Genomic DNA, 20,472 nt, shown 5'->3' on the forward strand with positions numbered 1-20,472 from the left:
AGCCAGGGTCTCAAGGGGGTCCATAGTAGTGTCAGAGACCAGGGTAGACTAGGTATATGGGCTTGTGATTAGCTGAGTCAAACCAGGAGATGAGCGAGGTACAAAAACGCAGAGCAGAAGAGTTGTCAGTAAAGCCAAGGTCAATCACAAGCAGAGGATCAGTAGTTCAAGAAGCTGCAGCAGGGCCAGGAAACCAGCAGAGAAGAATCACAAGCAAAGGAGGAACAGGAAAGGCAGGTATAAATAGACAAAAGGGCAGGAGCTAGCTCCATCTGGCCAGGCTGTGATAGGCTCTCCCACTCCTAAGCCTGCAATCCTAGGTGGTGGAAGATGGAGTCAGTCTCACAGACATAGAAGCAGGTGCAGACTGATTACCTATGGGCGTTGACACAGAAGCTGTGTCTGGCAGATCCTTTACACTCATTCAGAGAAATTCAGCATCAATTCCTGTGTGTTGCATATTTCTTTCATGTTTTTGCCGCAGATTTCACATTTTGCAATGCAATGGGTAACATTGCGTGTGAACATGGAATAAGTAAAACATGAAAAACTACTCAATTGGACAATGAACAAAAAAAAATAAAAAATTGAACAAACCCATGAAAATTCATTTTATATAAAATGGTAACAGATGCCTTTTAAAATCAATGGCAGTTACACAAGTTTGAGTTCAAGCTTTCCGATCTCAAATTATTTGACAGTCTAACTAGTGTGATCTACTTAAAATGGGAAAATCTCTTTAAATGCTACGACATGGTACTCTGAATAGTCTTAGTCTCTGGGACTTTTATAATAAAATTTGGTAAAAGACTGAGTCCTAGCAATCCTGACGATCAGCTGACTGAAGGGACACAGGCACAGCGCCGTACACTTCTGTAGCGACTGTGCCTGGGATTGCAGTTCCGGTCCAATTCAAGTGAATGGGACTGAGCCGCAATCCGAAGCACAGCCGTTGCGAAAGTGTTCGGGGCTGTGCCTGGTAAACATTGGTAGACGTGGCGTTCATCACCGCAGCCCCTTTAGTCAGAGGATTGTCAGGGGTGCCAGGACTCGGACCCACACCAATCTGAAATTGACGGCCTATCCTAAAGGATTGGCCTTTAACATAAAAGTCCCGGAGAACCTATTTAACAATTGCCCTGAAGGCCTCGGCCTATGCTTTTTGATCAAAGGATCGTCTCCTAAAGGCAGGCACTATTCAAATGAAAATATAGCAACTGGCATCTGAGAGCTTTAAAGCGTACCTAAACTTTTACCTGAGTTATTAGCATAAGCGGTCATATGTATGTACATGAGGAATAACAATATTTCTGGCCATTATATGACTTGTGTATGGCATATTTTATTAGCAGTTTTCCCCTCTGCAGGCTCTCTCTCTAATGCTCAGTTTTCTCTTAGCTAGTGGGTGGAGTCTAACTGCTATCATGTCTTCTATACACTGCACACACAGAGAAGAGGAGAATCATAGGCATGGAGGAAATCATACAGCAGTAATGAGCAGCATAGCTGTGAATCCAGCAATGGGGTGAAATATAACACTTACTGGTGTTAATGGAAGTGTTCCTGATAGGTGGATGTGTAAATAAAAACAAAAATCACACATGTCTGTGGGTTAGTGCCTCAGGATACTGGACAAAGACAGCTGAAAGAAAGCCAGCAGTCCGGTCTAGTTTTATAACAAACAGGAGCAGAGGATTTCCATTGATCCTGTGTCAACTTCACTCTAGCGTGGGGGGGGGGGGGGGGGTCATAAACCGGCAGATGGCTAGAAGCATATTCTGCATTGTATTCATAAAGTGCGGGTCGGCTCAGTGAAGTTATATCCCATGGGAACCAGGCAAAGACAGCACTATTGTGTCTGCACCTGGCTCAGGAGCGAGCTTGAGAAGCCTAGCGTGGGTTCGCTCAGTCAAACGAGTTGAGCGCCGTAGCGTTTAAACAGCTGAGCGCAAGTACAATCATGAGTTCATCAGCTCATTGGCACCACCAAGAAAGTCCTCATCAGATGAATAGCTAAGCAGCTGGCTCCCACTCCCTCATGACCTGCCGTTCCACTCACCAACCTGCTCCACCAAAAGATCTGCTCACCACCGCAGCCCTGCAATAACAAGATCTCTCCTGGAACGGAACAAGCAACCAGCTGTGCTAATTATCCTACCCCTAGACAACAAGCAGCTGCATTAAACATCTCCTCCCTTAGGCTACCCTATAGAAGATGTGAGGCGATAGATATCCCTCCATCTCTGACCAAATGTTGCCACCACAGCCACTTTAAACCCTATACAAAGCCCTCCTAACGCCAACTCTATATCCCATAACAGCTCCCCTTACAACTAGAACCTCTAGTGTCTATATCCCACAGTCCTTGTCCTATACAAGCCCTTCTTCCCTTGCAGCTCCCCTCTCTAAAGCCCTATAGCCCCTTAATCCTTGTAACCCCTTAAAGAATTAGTAAAAGCAAGGTGGGGAGGGTCACAAGCGAGTACGTACGTACGTACGTACGTACGTACGTACGTACGTTAAAGTATACTGGGATTGTGAATATATATATATATATATATATTTGTTGTGCCACATCTCGTATTAGTAATCATATTACATATTAACCCCTTCCCAACATTTGCCGTATGGATACATCATGGAAAGCTAGTGCTTCCCGCATTTTGCCGTATCCATACGACAAATGGTGGACACCGGCACAGAAGCTGAGGCGGTGCCACCATCGCCAGATGTCAGCGGTATCTTACAGCTGACATCTGGCTGTAATGGCGGGGACCGAAATTTACTTAAATCCCCGCCATTAACCCCTTAAATGCAGCGCTCAAACGCGATCGCTGCATTTAAGCTGTTTGCAGGGGTTCCGGTGGCTGCAATGGCAACCGGAGGCCTAATACTGGCCTCCCAGTATGCCTAGCACAGAAAACTTCCAGCCCCCGCCCGGCGGCGGGGCCTAAAAGGCTTCCGTAGCCGACGGCAAGATGGCGCCTGCTCAGGTGCCGAGTTGGCGTCATCAGCAGTGGATGTCAGCTGTATGTTACAGCTGACACCCACCTGTAACGGCAGGAACCGGAGCTAGCTCTGATCCATGCCATTAACCCCTTCGATCGCTGCAACTTACAGGTTGCTAGTAGATCGCCAGCCCTGCTATGCAATCAGGGCTGCCGATGCTGCAATGGCAACAGGAGACCTAACAATGGCCTCCTGCTCTGCCATTACGGAAGCCGATTAGGCCCCGCCAGGAGGCGAAGCCTAATCGGCTTGCGGTCAGTGAATGACTGACAGATCTAATACATTGCACTACATAGGTAGTGCAATGTATTAGAAAAAATAATAATAATCTGACAGTTGGACCTTCAAGTCCCCTAGTGGGACTTGAAAACAAGTCTAAAAAAAAAAAGTGTAAAAAATAAGTTTTAAAACATATAATAAAAGTTTCAAGTAATAAAATAAAACACAATCGTCCTGTTCCCTTATCAAGTCCTTTATTATTGAAAAAAATTAATAAACCATACATATTTGGTATCCCCGCGTCCGTAACCGCCTGAACTACAAAAATATTATGTTATTTATTCCACACAGTGAAGGGCGTGACAAAACAACGTAAAAAACGATACCAGAAATTGGAATAAAAAGTGATCAAAAAGTCTCACGTATCCAAAAATGGTACCTATAAAAACTATAGCTCGTCTCGCAGAAAACAAGCCCTCATACAGCTTTGTCGACTAAAAAATGAAAACGTTATGGTTCTTATAACTTGGCGACAGAAAAAATACATTCTTTTTACAAAAGTAATTTTATTGTGCAAAAAGTTGTAAAACATAAAAAATGCTATAAATTAGGTATCGCCGGAATGGTACTGACCCACAGAATAAAGTTAACATGTAATTTATAACGCATGGTGAACGCTGCATAAAAACAAACCTAAAAGACTATGCCAGAATTGCAATTTTTTGGTCCCTTGCCTCCCAATAAAAAAGGATAAAAAGTGATGAAAATGTCGCATGTACCACAAAATGATGCCAATAATAACTACAGCTCGTCCCTCAAAAAAACAGCCCTCATACCACTACGTCTGTGAAAAATAAAATTGGTTAAGGCTTCCATAAGTCAGGAAATAAAAAATATGCAGTTGTGGCGGCCCGAGGGGAGCATTTCTTCTGTTTCATGAGGCGAATTATCAAGGCCCTAAAATTAGAGAGCCAGGAAGGGTAGGGGGGCCAAACATATCTGCTGGAAGCGAGGGCGCCCGTATTATACCATGACAACAGTTCCCAGCAAAATTCCCCAAACTGCAAAGGTGCGGAGTGTGGACCAAAAGGGGGATGAGGAAGGACATTTATCAGTGCAACACCGGGCTGTGCAGAAAAAATCCCATTTTCACTCTGCAACATCGCGTGCACACTAATTTCTGCAAAACACCTGCTGGGTTAACATGCTCACTACACCCCTAGCTGAATACCTTGAGGGGTGTAGTTTCCAAAATGTGGTCAATTCTGGGGGGTTTTCACTGCTTTGGTCCCACAGGGACTATGCAAATGCGACCAGAAACCAATCCAGCAAAATCTGTACTGAAAGCCAAATGGCCCGCCTTCCCTTCTGTGTACCCAAAAAGCAGCTCATTGCCACATATGGGGTATTGCCGTACTCGGGAGAAATTGCTTTACAAATTTTGCAGTGCTTTTTCTCCTTTAGTCCTTGTGGAAATGAAAAAAAAATGAGCTAAACCTATATTTTCTTTGAAAAAATTTAGATTTTAATTTTCACGGCCCAATTCCAATAATTTCTGCAAAAAACCTGTGGGGTCAAAATGCTCACTACCCTATGTGGGATGTTAATTAGCAACAATTTTGTGTGGTATAACTGCCTATCTTACAAGCAGATACATTTACATTTAGAAAAATGCTAATGCCAACCGTCAGATGGAATGATGTAAAGCACGCCACCACTGGACCCTGGAGCAGCTGAAACGTGTTCTGTGGAGTGACGAATCGCGCTTCTCTATCTCTATTGTGTAGAAGAACTTGACTATTCTGCACAGAGCCCTGACCTCAACTCTATTGCACACCTTTGTGTTGAGCTAAAACAGAGATTGTGAGCCGGACCTTTTCATCCAACATCAGTGTCTGACCTCACAAATGCTCTTCTAGATGAAGGAGCAAAAATTCCCGCAGACACACTGCAAAATCTTATAGAAAGCCTTCCCAGAAGAGTGCAAGTTGGTTAAGCTGCAAAGGGGGGACTAACTTCGCTCTAATGCCTATGGATTTAGAATGGGATGACATAAAAGTTCCTGTAGGTGTATTGTGTAGGTGTCCCAATACTTTTGTCCACCTAGTGAATATTAGAAAGTTTCTTATATTCACTTGTACTATGGATTTACGCAAAGTCTTTTTAAAAGTTAGTAACCACTTAAGTGTTCTTTTTCCAGAAAAATAGCTTGGACAGCAAAGTCTTTCTTAAAAAGGAGACAATGAAAATCAATGAAGCATTATAAAGAACGCACTAATAAAAAAAATAAAAAAACAAATTCAGAACAATAGACTTTGAGTGAAACATCATTTTTATGGGAACACTCATCCAAGTGCTTATTCTGGAGAACCATTATAGTACCTGCAAATCCAGCTGCACCATTTTTTCTTTGCTTTCATTTAGCTGACTGGTCAGTTCCCCAATGGTGGTCTCCAGAGACAGCACATGGTCTTGAGACGCTCGAAGATGGGATTTCTGCTCCTGCACTTGCTCGTGCAAATCCTCGAGTGCTTGTTTGTGACTTTCTGATTGGTTCTTTAATTTCTCTGCTAGTTGGGTTAACTGTAACAGAAAGAAGAGTCCCAGTGTAAAAGAATAGATTTAGTAATGACCAGATCCCATTGTTTAACATAGCAACAAGTCAGAGAGCATAGACAGACATATACAACCAAACTAGGGCAAAGCGAGTATGGCTATAGGTGTTCATATACTGAAACTATATACCCTTATGTCATCACTCCTACTCCATACCTGTTCCTGCAGAGTGTGGTTCTTCTCTTGTAGCTGGCTGAGGACAGCAGTTTCTCCTTCACCAGCTTGTATTTTGGCACAAAGGTCTTCCCTCTCGTTCTCAAGTAAAGAAATATTTTTTTTGCTTTTTTCCAGTAAGGCCTCAAGGTTTTGAATTTTCTGATCTTTGTCCCCAATCTGCCGTAACACTTGTTCAAGGTCACTCTGAAAAAAATCATTAGGCGTAAAGTATATATAATGTGGAAAATAAAATCACCTATGGCAAAACAAATCATACAAAAGAAATTTAAATGTCAGCGTGCACTCAAAGCACAAATAACTGCAAAAGGGAAAATGCAAACAATGTTTTGACTGCAGCCTCTCACCTATAAATGTAAATGGAACCTTAGGAGATTCATGCTGCCCTAACCATGGACAGCATGAAATACAGACAAAATCTGCACATATTGGCAGGGGTAGAGATCATTTCTCTCTAAATACGTGGTATTAAAGAGGCTCTGTCACCACATTATAGGTGCCCTATCTTGTACATAATGTGATCGGCGCTGTAATGTAGATTACAGCAGTGGTTTTTTATTTAGAAAAACTATCTATTTTCACCAAGTTATGACCTATTTTAGATTTATGCTAATGACTTTCTTAATAAACAACTGGGCATGTTTTTACTTTTTGACCAAGTGGGCGTTGTGGAGAGAAGTGTATGACGCTGACCAATCGGTGTCATACACTTCTCTCCATTGATTTACTCTGCACATAGTGATCCTGCGTTGTTCACTATGTGCAGTCACATACACCCACATTAACGTTACTGAAGTGTCTTGACAGTAAATAGACATCACGTCCAACCAGGACACGATGTCTATTCACAATCCCGACACTTCGGTAACGTTTGTGTGGGACTTACAGCACAGCAAGCGTAATCTCGCGAGATCTCGTTGTAAATGACAGCACAGCGTGGTTTCGATGTGCTGTGTGAGTAAGTCACACACAAACGTTACCGAATTGTCAGGATTGTGAATAGACATTGTGTCCTGGTTGGACGTGATGTCTATTTATGGTCAAGACACTTCAGTAATGTTAATGTGGGTGTATGTGACTGCACATGGTGAACAATGCAGGATCACTATGTGCAGAGTAAATTAATGGGGAGAAGTGCATGACGCTGATTGGTCAAAAGTAAAAACACGCCCAGTTGTCTATTAAGAAAGTCATTAGCATAAAGCTAAAATAGGTCATAACTTGGTGAAAATAAAGTTTTTTTCAAATAAAAACCACTGCTGTAATCTACATTACAGCGCCGATCACATTATGTACAAGGTAGGCCACTTATAATGTGGTGACAGAGCCTCTTTAAGAACAGGTCTTAATGGGTGAAACCCTGATATTTGTTTCTTGATTTAGGTGGGTCCTGTGTGGTCCTGGGGGAATAGCGTGCCTTCTAACTGGTGCTACCTGCGTTTGAGATATTCTATTTTTCATGCAGAGTACAACATTGCCTATTGTTTATTTTTGTTTGATTCTTTTTTCGTCTTATTTCCCTCCCTTCTCCCCTGTGACAGCATGAGGTGTATGAGCTAATGCTTTATTTTTTTGGCAGATACCTCTGTGTAGTGACCGTATGCTATATTTTTGACTCAAAAAATGTCAACAAGCAAAAACAAAAAATACAGACAGGCTCCCTCACTAAAAAAAAGTTGCATTTTACTCTGAAATGCTGCAAACATTGGGGCTATTTATTAGGACTGGCATCTCATACACCAGCCTTAATAGAAAGAAAGTTGGAGTAAGGTTCTTCACATTTATTGAGAGGCGAACGCCTTTTAATAAATGTGTTGCATCTTTTGACCGGTCGTGCACAACAACCACAACCATACACCATCGATTTCCCCCCCATCGGCAAAAAGAAGAAAAAAAAAAAAAAAAACACTCACCTGACCACTCCTCTTCTCCCCTCCGCAATTTAGCGCAGCTCATACAAAGTCCTGACGCCGACCAGCATCAGTGCCTTATATGAGCCGTGTTCCCAATCATGGACTGACAGCCTTCCATGTATAGCTGTCAATCACTGAATAGAACCGCCTACTGAACTTCGCAGCACTGAATTAGCAGGGGTTTAAATGAATAAATTACAAGTTCTACTGAATCGTTTGGAACAATGGAAAAACTATAACGCAGATGTTAACACCTTAGTTAAATATTTTATTTGTGTTACCAATAGCTTGCCATACTTGACTGGAGTCGATTTATTTACCTGGGCTTCCCTCAGTTTGGATGTAGTGGTTTGCTGAAGAGTTTGCTGTTCCTGGTGTTGCTGCCTTATTTTCTCCAGCTGATGTTGTAGATCGGCTGACGTTGAGGATTTTTCTTTTAGCTGAGGACAATACAAGAGTTAAGATTTTAATTCAACAAAATGTGGAATGTTTTAATGCAAAATCTATCAAGATATATTATATATACATATACACACACACACACACACACACACACACACACACACACATTTATTTGGGTGTGTTATTGCAGTTTTGGTAGTGGAAAAAAAAAATGAAGAAATGGTCCAGGCTGAGGACCAGAAACGCATTGCGCAAGTTCCTTGCAAGTCCCCAAATACTCCTTTTTATGGTGGTAATTAAAGGGCCTTATTCTACTGCACCGTGTTTTTCGGCTCTACAGAATAAGTACTGAACTGTTTGGTGCCGCCCTGGAGCAGGTGCTCAGCTGTCGGACAGCCTAGCTCCTGCTGTAACATCTAGGATTGGAGGAGCCGCTGACTCATTTAACCCTTTGATCACTGTGGTAAAGACTGACTGCGGAATGATGAAATGGGACCGATGTGCAGTTAGCCTAAGGGCCTGTTCACATCACCGTTAATTTCCATTCCGGGGTTCCGTCGGAGCGTTCCGTCGGGTGAACCCCGCTACGGAAAGTGAAACTGACAGCACAGCTTCCGTTTCAGTCACCATTGATCTCAATGGTGACGGAAACATCGCTAATGCTTTTCGTTCGTCACCATTCCATCTGGTTTCCGGTTTTCCGACAGAATCAATAGCGGAGTCAACTGCGTTATTGATTCAGTCGGAAAACCGGAAACCAGACGGAATGGTGACGAACAGAAAGCATTAGCGATGTTTCCGTCACCATTGAGATCAATGGTGACTGAAACGGAAGCTGTGCTGTCAGTTTCACTTTCTGTTGCGGGGTTCACCCGACTGAACCCCGGAACGGAAATGAACGGTGATGTGAACAGGCCCGTAGATACCTAGAAAGGACCCTCAGGGCTTTCGGTACACTAAGCCTGCTGTTAGGAAGTATGATAATACATTATGTTTAAAAAAAGTAAAAACAATAGTAACCTCTTCGTTGGATTAAAAAAAAAAAAAAAAAAAAAAAAGTCATAATAAAAGAGTAAAAAAAATAAAAAAAGACAAAAACGCAATCATTACGGGAATAACCTGAAGTAATAGAACTGATTTTTTAGTTGAAAAAAACCTGAACGGTATAAAAATAAAAATGATGCAAATATTTTTTTTCTCTACATCCACTACACAAAAATATTATAAAAATTACACAGCAATTTATATGTACCCCCCCCCTCTCACCCCAAACAGCACTACAAATTAAATATCTTCAACATAAAACAAGGCCTCATACAGCAGACAAGTCAATAAAAAAGAAAGTTATGGCTGCTAAAACGAAAAAAATAAATAAAATTAATGCATAGTCAGAAAGGACCTAACGGTTCTGAGGAAAACTTAAAAAGTAACAGTAGAACGACAGCGGATTTTTCTCGGTATTACAGGTCACAGATTTTATTTTAATTTTAGCAGCAGGAGGTCAAAATCGGGTAAGAATCTCTTCTTTAGGAAAAGCCAACAGTGAGGGGCAGGAGCTCTATTCTATTCCTCATCAGAATGGTAGAGTGGAGCCTTGTGCTTAGATGAGGCCAGAATTCGAGGTTGGCAAAATTAATTTTGCGTTTGTCGATTTGCATTTCGCGTTTTTTGTCGATTTGCTGGTCTATAGAATACAATGGAAAAATGGATTCCCCTATTTTTCTCATAAATACATCAAAAGCGAATCTCACATTAACTCAACATGCGCGAGGCAGCCTATGACAAATGTGTTTGATTATAAGTCTTGCCCAGTATGGTCTCGCTGGGCAAGGCTTGTCATAAGCTGCCTCGTGCTGATTGGATAATGTCAGAGGCAGTGAAGATGCTCCACCCAGGGAGATTCCCTCTAGTGCACGCCCCCTTGGCCGACTACAGTGAATTAGCATATTGGGTGCCTCAAGTACGAAGCATCATTACTCAGGAGTAGAACAAAAAGAAAAACAGCACTGGAAACAGCGAGGAAGCTGGTTAAAGCGAATATATGTAAATTAGATGTTAGGACCCGGTGACTGGTCCTCTTAAAGCACTATATATTTAACCTCTTGTGAACCATAGCAGGATCATCACTCAAAACACGTGCTATGATATACATCTGCTAGTATTTGTCTTACCTCCTCCCAGTACTTAACCCATTAACGACATGCCACGTACGTGTACTGTATGTGGCAGCCGTTAAGGGAAAGTATAGAGCGGGCTCACAGACTGTGCGCGCTCCATAATCAGCGGGTGTCGGCCATGTAATGCACGCAGGATCCAGCTATTATTGATCACATCTAAGTTCATGAACTTAGGCGTTATCGATAACAGGTGGCCTGCTTTCACCGAAGCCTTCAGTCCTGCTGACCTGATGGATTCGGGTATGAAAGCAAGATACAGCTTCCATGTATCTAAGATACATAGAAGCTGTATCTGAACAAGTAAAAAAAATGGCCATGTGTATTGTATAGATCGGACATGTATGGTATGAATTATTCTTCAGGTAAAAGCTGCCATCCATCTTTTATAAAACTAACTTTAACATACTATACATTTTTTAAATATGTAAACCCTTTATTAATTTTGTTTTCACTACAAATTCAAGAAATGTAGAATCCTCCCTCCTAAAGGGAGTTCAAAAAGTGTGTGCATTTATTGCATGTCTAGTCTGTAAATATTAAAAAGATACCTCAAGCGCAAACACCTCCTGCAAATCTACCAAATCTTTATCCAATAATAGACTAATATAATCCACTGCCTTTCTATACCAGAAAGGATCATTACCTCTCCATCTTACACCACGTAAACTACTTAAGAGAGAAATATTCTAACAGTCCTTTCCCAGACTTGTATCATATGAATAGTTGGCATGTCTGATTTATGTATAGCATTAAACCTTCCACTCTCCAATTACAAGTAAATATTTAACGCCTTAAAATGTCTTTTTTTTTAAACAATATTTTATAGGTTTAGCGCTCCACCCAATTAAAGACCGGTCATGTCCTCAAAAGTTGAATTGCCGCTATACCTAGATTGCTTCTTCCCCCTGATTCCAGCACCTTTTTTTGATCTCTCTATGCCGCTCCCCCTGCAATCAGCTGTTTATTTTGGCCGTCTCTATGCGAATTCATAAATACATTTTAAACTGTGCAGTCTCCACCATTCCGCATCAATGGGGCGTGAAGAGTGGATTAGGTTAACGCCCCGTCCCGTTGACACTGCATTCTAAGGCCTCATGTACACGACCGTAAAAATTGTCCAGAATTGCGGACCGTAATACGGTCTGCAATTACGGCCCCATTCAGTTGTATTGGCCGCAGACACCTTTCGCTATAGATGGGTGTCCGTGCCGTAGAAATGTTCCGAAAATTATGGAACAGGTCTGTTCTTTTGCATTTAGGGCCGTGCTCCCATACTTTGCATGGGAGCGGGCAGCTGTCCCCGCAATCGCGGGCCGTGATTACGGGCACAGCCGTGTGCATGGGGCCTAATTCTAAGGTCTGTTACAATTCCATAAAAATTCACAGATCATACTTTCGAATGTCTTAAATATCTACATTGGAATAATATTTGTATGTAGAAAAATGATACTTGTGGATATTAGTTATTTTAAAGTAGTGCAGCTCACGCACCAAGCTGGATCCGAAGCCAGCTAGACAACTTATCTCTAATTTTTCTTATTAATGATGAGATTCATTTCTACATAATCTCCAATATTTTTAATACTAAAATACCCAAATATTCAAATTAGGAAGGTGTATCTATACTGAGGCCCTCCCATAAGGACTTTCTATCTCACTGAAGATGCTCCCAGTCAAGTGTGAAGAACAATAAGGGTAGGAACACACACAGCTTGTTCAGGGCGGTTACGCTGCGTCAAGCTGCGCAGCGTATCCGCCCTGAACACCACAGGGAACGCCATTTTCCCAATGGAATTCCCGGCGGAAAAAAAAAATTCGAAAAAAACGTTCATACTTCTGATTCTTGTCACAGTCCATACCTCTTCTCTGCGCGTAGTCCAGCCTGCTGGGGTGACATTGCAGGCCAGATGACCACTGCAGCCTGAGATTAGCTGCAGCGGTCACATGGGGTAAAACGTCATCCCAGGAGGCCGGACTGGAGAAGTCTGAAGAAAAAGCAGGGAACTCTGGGTAAGTATACCATTTTTTTTTCTTCTTACTTTCGATTTTTGCAGCGGAATCGCTGTGATTCTGTCGCAACACACACTGCTTTGTTGCGGGTTTAAGCACACCATTGAATTCAATGGGAAACCCCGCAACAGAAAAGCTGCTACTCTGCAGCATTAATTGACATGCTGCCGCTGAAGAAACCGCACATTAATTTATCGCCTCCCCATTCATTTCAATGGGAGGCAGAGGCATTTTTCCCCATGTGGCTTTTGGATGCACGCTGGAAAAAAAAGCTGCATGTTCTTTCTTGCCATGGTTTCCGCCTCTGATCTACCATTGACTCAATGGAAGGCAGGAAAAACATGCAGCGCTCGTTCCGGTTTATTTTTCGCTGCGTTTTTTGCCCACGGTCCTTGAATTAACTTCGATGGCCGAGGGCGAAAAATTACGCAGAAAAATACATGCAGGCAGTTGAAAGTCTGTCGTCGATATGCTAAAAATTAACGGAGACATTTACACCAAATATGTTAAGGTGTGCACATCAGCGTCGGCCTTCAGTTCATGGGTTCCGTTCGAAATTTCCGGAGGAGGAACCGATAAACGGAAAGTAGAATTCAAATGGTAATGCTTCTGTTGCAATTGGTTTTGGTATTTTTGCGTAAACAATAGCATAGTCAACTACGCTATTGTTTCTACAAAAAAAAAAAAAAAAAGGAAACCTTACGGAACTGAAACAAACTGCACTGCATTGGAAGAATTATCATTGAAATCAATGGTAATGCAAACGGAAGCTATGGTTTCTGTTTGGCTTTCCGTACATCGGTTCCTCCGACGGAAACGTCTAACGGAACCCATGAACGGAAGACCGACACTGATGTGAACAGGCGCTTAGAGAACATCACTTACTAAATTTTTAAGCCGTTTTAGGAGCTAATGTTTTTAAATAGGTTTAAAAAAGAGAGAGGTCTTTACAGAAATATTTGCACCTAGAAAAAAAACTAAAAATATTAAGCTTGACTGGTAACAGCAGCACAGGATTTATAAATACACACACAGCAGAATATATTATAATGTTGACTGGAACGTATAACAGTTTACACAAGGTTAAAGGTTCAGACCTTCAGAGACTGGTAGTAGCTAGAAATATAAATGCAGAGCAAACAATTCAGACCTGCTCCTCAGCACGTGAAAGCTTCAGCTGCAGATCTGCCACCTGCTGTTCCTTGTCCATCAGTTTCTCAGCGGACAGCTGTCTCTGCTCTTTCAGCCTCCCATGTGCTTCCCCTAGCTGGCGCTCCGTCTCCAATAATTTGCTGTGGAGCTAAAATACACAAGTTTAAGTTGACTGCCAGGTACTTTCCATTGAGAAGTCCCACATACAACCTGACTTCCAGTATAACACAACGTTCAGACATTTAGAGACACTTTGCAGTAAACTTTGCTGTAGAGGCCTATTTGTTTGTATATTTATTAACTGCTATAACAAAACTTTAAACCAAAAATATATAGGCAGCGACAAATTACTTTACAGCTGATACATGTAATATACATTCATTTTGTATGAAAAAAATATATTCCATCAGACAGCCTATATTACAGAGTTTCTAAAGATTAAGGTTTAGCAGAAACTATTGAGGAAACCTTACCTTTCCTTATAGAAGAACATGCAGGCTACACTGGGATTGCTTAAAGAAGACCAGTCACTAGGTCATATACAGTAAGTTGAAGTGGTCTACTGACCTGAATAGTGCGGTCTCCATGATTCCAGCGTTATTTTTTTCTCCTGGACCTCCCATTCCAGAGATATGGCCCGCTGTTGTGTTGGCTCCCTATATGCTAATTTACTGTAGTTAAAGAGGCTCTGTCACCAGATTCTCAAATCCCTATCTCCTATTGCATGTGATCGGCGCTGCAATGTAGAGAACAGTAAAGTTTGTTTTTGTTTTTTTAAAAACTTTCATTTTTGGCCAAGTTATGAGCTATTTTATATATATGCAAATGAGCTTTGAAATGGACAATTGGGCGTTTTTTTTTCGTTATGTCCAACTGGGCGTGTATTGTGTTTTTAACTGGGCGTGTTTATGTGTATGACGCTGACCAATCAGTGACCAGTCAGCGTCATACACTCATCTCCATTTACAAGCAGTACAGCGTTCTTACTAGAACGATGTGCAGCCAAATACACAAGTGTCCTGATAATGAATACACATGACCTCCAGCCTGGACATCATGTGTACTCAGAATCCTGACACTTCTGAATCTTTTCTGTGAGATTGCAGCAAGCCACTCGTAATCTCGCGAGATTACGAGGTAAACGAGATTTCGTTTCTATTGCTGGAAATCTCAGAGAAAAAAGAGTCATAAGTGTCAGTATTCTCAATACACATGACGTCCAGGCTGGATGGTCATGTGTATTCATTATCAGAACACTTGATTAACGTTAATCTAGTGTCCTGATAATGAATACACATGACCATCCAGCCTGGACGTCATGTGTATTGAGAATCCTGACACTTCTGACTCGCAATAGAAATGAAATCTCGTTTACCTCGTAATCTCGCGAGATTACGAGTGGCTTGCTGCAATCTCAAAGAAAAGAGTCAGAAGTGTCAGGATTCTGAATACACATGACGTCCAGGCTGGAGGTCATGTGTATTCATTATCAGGACACTTGTGTATGTGGCTGCACATCGTTCTAGTAAGAACACTATGTGCAGTGTAAATGAATGTAGAGGAGTGTATGACGCCGATTGGTCAGCGTCATACACATAAACACGCCCAGTTAAAAACACAATACACGCCCAGTTGGACATAACGAAAAAAAAACGCCCAGTTGTCCATTTCAAAGCTCATTTGCATAATATATATATATATATATATATATATATATATATATATATATATAAAAAATAGCTCATAACTTGGCCAAAAATGAACGTTTTAAAAAAAAAAAACAAAAAAAAACACACGTTACTGTTATCTACATTGCAGCGCCGATCACATGCAATAGGAGATAGGGATTTGAGAATCTGGTGACAGAGCCTCTTTAAATAACGCAGTGTGAACTATCCCCAAGCTGCCTGACGCGGATTGGTCAGCATCAGTGGCAGGGAAGTTGGCTCCATCCTGTTGGCGAACTACAGCAAATTAGCATATAGGTAGTCAACACAACATTGGGTTATATCTCTGGAACAGGGGGGTCCAGGGAAAAAAAAAACAGCACTGGAATCAGGGAGATAGCACTATTCAGGTCAGTAAACTAGTTCAAATTATACGACCTAGTGGCAATTCCACTTTAAAAACTTTTTTTTTTTCCTTTTTCTCTCAGAATGCTTGACAATGCACTGTGTATTTAAGTGTACCTCCAATTATAGAAAAATTATGCACAGCAGTCTATGACCGTCCCTAAATTAACCTGAAGGGACAAAGTCTAGACGTATCAAAAATTTTCTGAAACTGGGGGTATACTTAAAAACACAGTGTAATGTCAAACAATGAGAAAGCAAAATAAATTTTTAAAAAAAAGCTTAAAACACCTGCAGTGTAGCCTGCACTTCCTACTTAAAAGCAAGCTGTGTTCGATAGTGTTTGGCCCTGACTTGCGTGCTCCAAGGCCTTTGGCTTGTTCAGTTAATTAAAGAGAACCTTTCACCTCCCCATACATGTGCAGCTGAGTGCAGCATGTAATGGGGAGGGCTGCACAAACCCTGGGGCACTTTACATATTTTTTTTTCTACCTCCCTCCATTATTTAGATATCGGTGCCGTTATATTTTGCACCCGATATTTAAATAACCCCGTGAACTGTCAATGGGGCGTGCACTGGCAAGGGTGCGTGTTACTATGGCTGTGACACTTGTCCAATCAGATATGGACAGTGCCACAGCAAGAGCGAGGAGAGAGTGTGCGCGCACACACGCTCTCTCACTCTTCAGCTTTGAAGATCAGTCTTTTCACCCGAACTGGCAAGCGGGCGTGTCACTGCTACAGACAGTGTAAGAGCTGTGGAGAAGAGAGTGCGCATGCGCGCTCTCATCTCTTCAGCTCTTGTACTTTGTCTGCCGAACTTGCAATGGGGCGTGTCACTGCTACGGACAGTGTAAGAGCTGGGGAGCGCTGATCCAACAATTGGATCTTCAAGTCCCTAGTGGGACTAAAAAAAAAAAGTTCCAAAAAATTTTACAAAAGTAAATTTCAAAATAATAAAATGAAAACAAAGAAAAACGCCCTTTTTCCCATATAAAGTGCTTTTTTTTTTATTAGAAAAAAATGAACAAAATAAATAAAACTATGCATAATTGGTATCGCCACGTCCGTAACAGCCTGAACTATAAAAATATAATGTAATTTATCCCACATGTTCTAAGTTCTAAGCCTTGTAACGTCCTAGAAAAAAAAAAAGATGTTCAAAAAACTATGTAAACATAAAAGTAGACGTATGGGAAATGTTAACTAGTAAGTATTTTGTGTAGTATTAATATCTGTTTTACAAGTAGATACATTTAAATTTAGAAAAATATTAATTTTTGCAAATTTTCTCTAAAGTTTGGTGTTTTTCACAAACAAATACTGAACTTATTGATCAAATTTTTCCACTAACATAAAGTACAGTATGTCACGAGAAAACAATCTCAGAATCGCTTGGATAGAAAGCATTCCCAAGTTATTATCACAAAGTGACACGTCCGATTTGAAAAAAATCGGCTGCGTCCACAAGGCCAAAACAGGCTCAGTCCTGAAGGGGTTAAGAAAAAAATTGTCTAATGCAGAATGGTAACTATGATATAAATTTATCAAACTCCTCACGGATATTTGGGTGGTTCCGGAACATTTGACGCACCCTGTATTTATACATCTAGGGAAGGGTACTCAACTACTTTTAGCAGAGGTCCACTTACCGGGGTCTGTCGTCAGGTGAAGGTCCGAGCTGAACACCAGTAGTAAAGATGTTGTCTTGCTAACTTTGACAAACTATTTACATCCAGATTTATTGTTTATTATTGGGAAAACAGGCATCTCTTTTTTCCACCAGCCCTTTGAAATGAGTTACAAAGGGGGTGACTGCCATTCCAACAGACTCATGCAAATGCTCATCTGTGATCCGAGTGCAGCAACTGTTCTTCACCAGAATCATAGTGGAGAATGCAGATTCACAAGTATATATAGAACCAAACATAGTAGAACATGGAATGCTATTTTAATAATGTGAGGCAGATGGAGATACTAAATTAGTAACCCCATAAGTCTTACTAAAATGTAATGTTAGACATTAATGCACACGAGGGGAACACACCACTGACACTGTAGTAGGCAAATCCCACTGTGCTCTGCCCTTCCCATTCTCCCTCTCCAATCTGTTTATTTCATTGGTGGCCGTGTGTCCCTCATTTGCTCCAGCAGTACCGAAATATCTTTGGAGCTGAAAGCTCACTTATGTGCTGCTGCAGCAGAGAAGGGACTTCCCTCTTTCACCGCTGTAATGTCAGGACGAAACCGGAAGTTGCACCAGTTTCGTCCTGACACTGGTATAATAGAAAGTGCTGCTTGCCAGTCCAGATAGCAGGGGTCCGGACAACTGGCATCCACGGTCGGGTTCGGATGCAGTCCGGCAGTTGAATATCCCTGCTCTAGGATAAATTTGTAACATTAAACCAAGTACAGTAATGATCAAAAGGCTCCAAAGCTACAGTACTAAGGATGGAAGCTACAAAAATTATAACGGATTAAAGTAGAATTTATAATTCACATCCCAATAACAAAAGTACTACGTTTCGACTCCGCAGGAGTCTTTATCAAACATATCCTTCTGAGTCGAAACGTAGCACTTTGTTATTGGGATGTGTTAATAAACATGTTTACAACTTTGCCATACGGATGCTGTCCTCAAGTTTTTTGCACCAATTTCCAAACTAAACATTGTTCCTTACAAGTAGGTAGAATGTGTGAAATGCGTCACCTGGTTAATCTCACTCTGCTGCTGTAAACTATGTTGCTCCTTCTCTTCCCGCTGTTGTTGAAGCTGTTTGAACTCCGCCTTGAGATTCTGGTGCTTAATCTCCACCTCGGATAGCTCCTCTTTCAGTTTCTGGATAGATTCCCCTTTCTCAGCCACCTCTGTTTTGAGGGTCTGCAGCAAGGCTTCACTGGCAGATAGCCGTGCCTGGAGCTGTTGGCACTCCACATCTTTATGGTTGAAGTTAACCTGCAGGTTCTTTTTGGACATAATCTCTTCATTTTGCTTTTCCTCCAACCGTGTATACTCCAGCTCCTTCTTTAAGAGTTTCTCCACCAAGGTCTGTGAAATTCAGACACCCAAGAACATATTATGAATGTGGATTTTACCAGTATCTAGATTATTTGCACTCTGTTTTTGTAGCGGAAAATATCATAACTGTTCAAGCATAATTTCAAGATGACTTGATGAATGCGTTTAACATTCCATTTTCTCCAAAACAAAATGTACAGCGATTCTGGCTTAAGGTGACATAAGGCCTGGCACCTATATTGCCTCCAAGACTACTTGTTTAGATTACTTAAACGCAGTTAAGAAGTTAGTAACGAATATGCTTTAGGGTCGCAAATGAGGGTGAATGCAAAAGAAAACGTGCCAAGCAAATTGCTACTTCATGTCCCTGGAACCAAGCCGTGATTTCTCTGATGAAGGTTAGTAAGCCTGAAATTGCTTTAAGGAAGTTAATATGAATGGATCTGTACAGGATTAGAAAAAAACATGTCAGCTTTCTTCTAAAAATAGTGACACACCTATCCACAGGTTGTATGTGGTATTGCATCTTAGCCCCACTTCCTTAAACCCTTTTCCTTCAATACGAACAGATCTAACCCAGGCTAGGTCGCAGCTAGAGCTGCAATCTCAGTCTTGCTTGAAAGCGAAGATTCCACTTGCTGCAACTTAGTCAGTTATATATTTGCAACTCTTACTTCAGCCGGTGGGAAGAAAGAGAGGGGGGGACAACGGCAGACGTGCAGGCAACGTGCAAGGAGAATCTGTGAACCTCCTCTTGCCCCTGTAAGGCTGTAGATATGTGCATATAGACATAAGCCTATTAAGTAGGAACTCTGCACATCTAGAACTTGTATTTTCAGAATGTGTGGTGCATCTAGTTTTTGGCTGGGGTCACACTTTCAGCATCAAATATAATTTTTTTTGCATTTTTTTATGAAAAACTGCATGATGGTGTCTTTGTATATAAAGTGCTGAGTGGAACTTTGACAATGTGCCAGGTGTCTGCTTTCAGAAAATATATAGGTATGAGGCTTTAGAGTGATTTTTTTATTTTGTAATTTAGGTTTTATTTGCACATGTCAAACATGTAAAAAAAATTTGTCCTGGCTACCAGAGGTGCAAAATGTCCAAAAAGCCATGGCAGCAAAAGGGTTAAGCTGAGCAGAATTTATGGACAGGGGTGGTGCTTTTCTGGTAGAATGCAGACATGACTTTATAGGCTGTATATATGATAAAGCACTGTACTAACACAACATAAGCGAACACTGCTTATTGATGGGTGCAGAAAACAGAATGAGGATTAAAGCATCAAAACAGAGAGATCACCTAATAAATGCATGGCACCGATTTCTATTGATTTTCCATATAAGTGTTTAAGGACATGGCACTTACCTCATTTTTTTGCGACAACTCAGTCAAGGAACTTTTGAGCTGCTGCATTTCTTGGACATACACTGCAACTTCCTGTGGTCCCTTTTCAAGCTCAGCTTTTAATTGGTTAATAGTGGCCTAAAGAAGAAGGAAGAAAAAAGGGGTACTTTAAACTGATATGAAAGATACTTTTGATGATCAGGTGATGCTGGAACAATGAAGTCAGCCATCATTAAAGTGGATATGTCCGGTCTGCTACACCACCCTAAATTTAGATAGAAGAGGAGTCTTTGAGCTTAGGAACATAGTTTTCTATGATTTGATTTAAAAAAATTATGTAATAAGTTGTTTAAATGCTG

At 41.3% G+C, this 20,472-nt stretch overlaps 1 protein-coding gene across 1 annotated transcript in view; it reads right to left on the reverse strand.

Annotated features, from left to right (window-relative positions):
- The window catches only part of EEA1 (early endosome antigen 1), a 112,710-nt gene that overhangs the window by 46,005 nt on the left and 46,233 nt on the right, over positions 1-20,472 (reverse strand). The window contains exons 10-15 of the mRNA XM_075856824.1: positions 20,135-20,251; positions 18,455-18,793; positions 13,671-13,820; positions 8,252-8,371; positions 6,001-6,204; positions 5,611-5,811 (exon numbers count right to left, since the gene is read on the reverse strand). Of these exons, the coding sequence (XP_075712939.1) occupies positions 5,611-5,811; positions 6,001-6,204; positions 8,252-8,371; positions 13,671-13,820; positions 18,455-18,793; positions 20,135-20,251 (1,131 nt within the window). The remainder of the gene's footprint in view (positions 1-5,610; positions 5,812-6,000; positions 6,205-8,251; positions 8,372-13,670; positions 13,821-18,454; positions 18,794-20,134; positions 20,252-20,472) is intronic.

Source organism: Rhinoderma darwinii, chromosome 3, assembly GCF_050947455.1.
Source record: "Rhinoderma darwinii isolate aRhiDar2 chromosome 3, aRhiDar2.hap1, whole genome shotgun sequence".
NCBI classification, from domain to species: domain Eukaryota; kingdom Metazoa; phylum Chordata; class Amphibia; order Anura; family Rhinodermatidae; genus Rhinoderma; species Rhinoderma darwinii.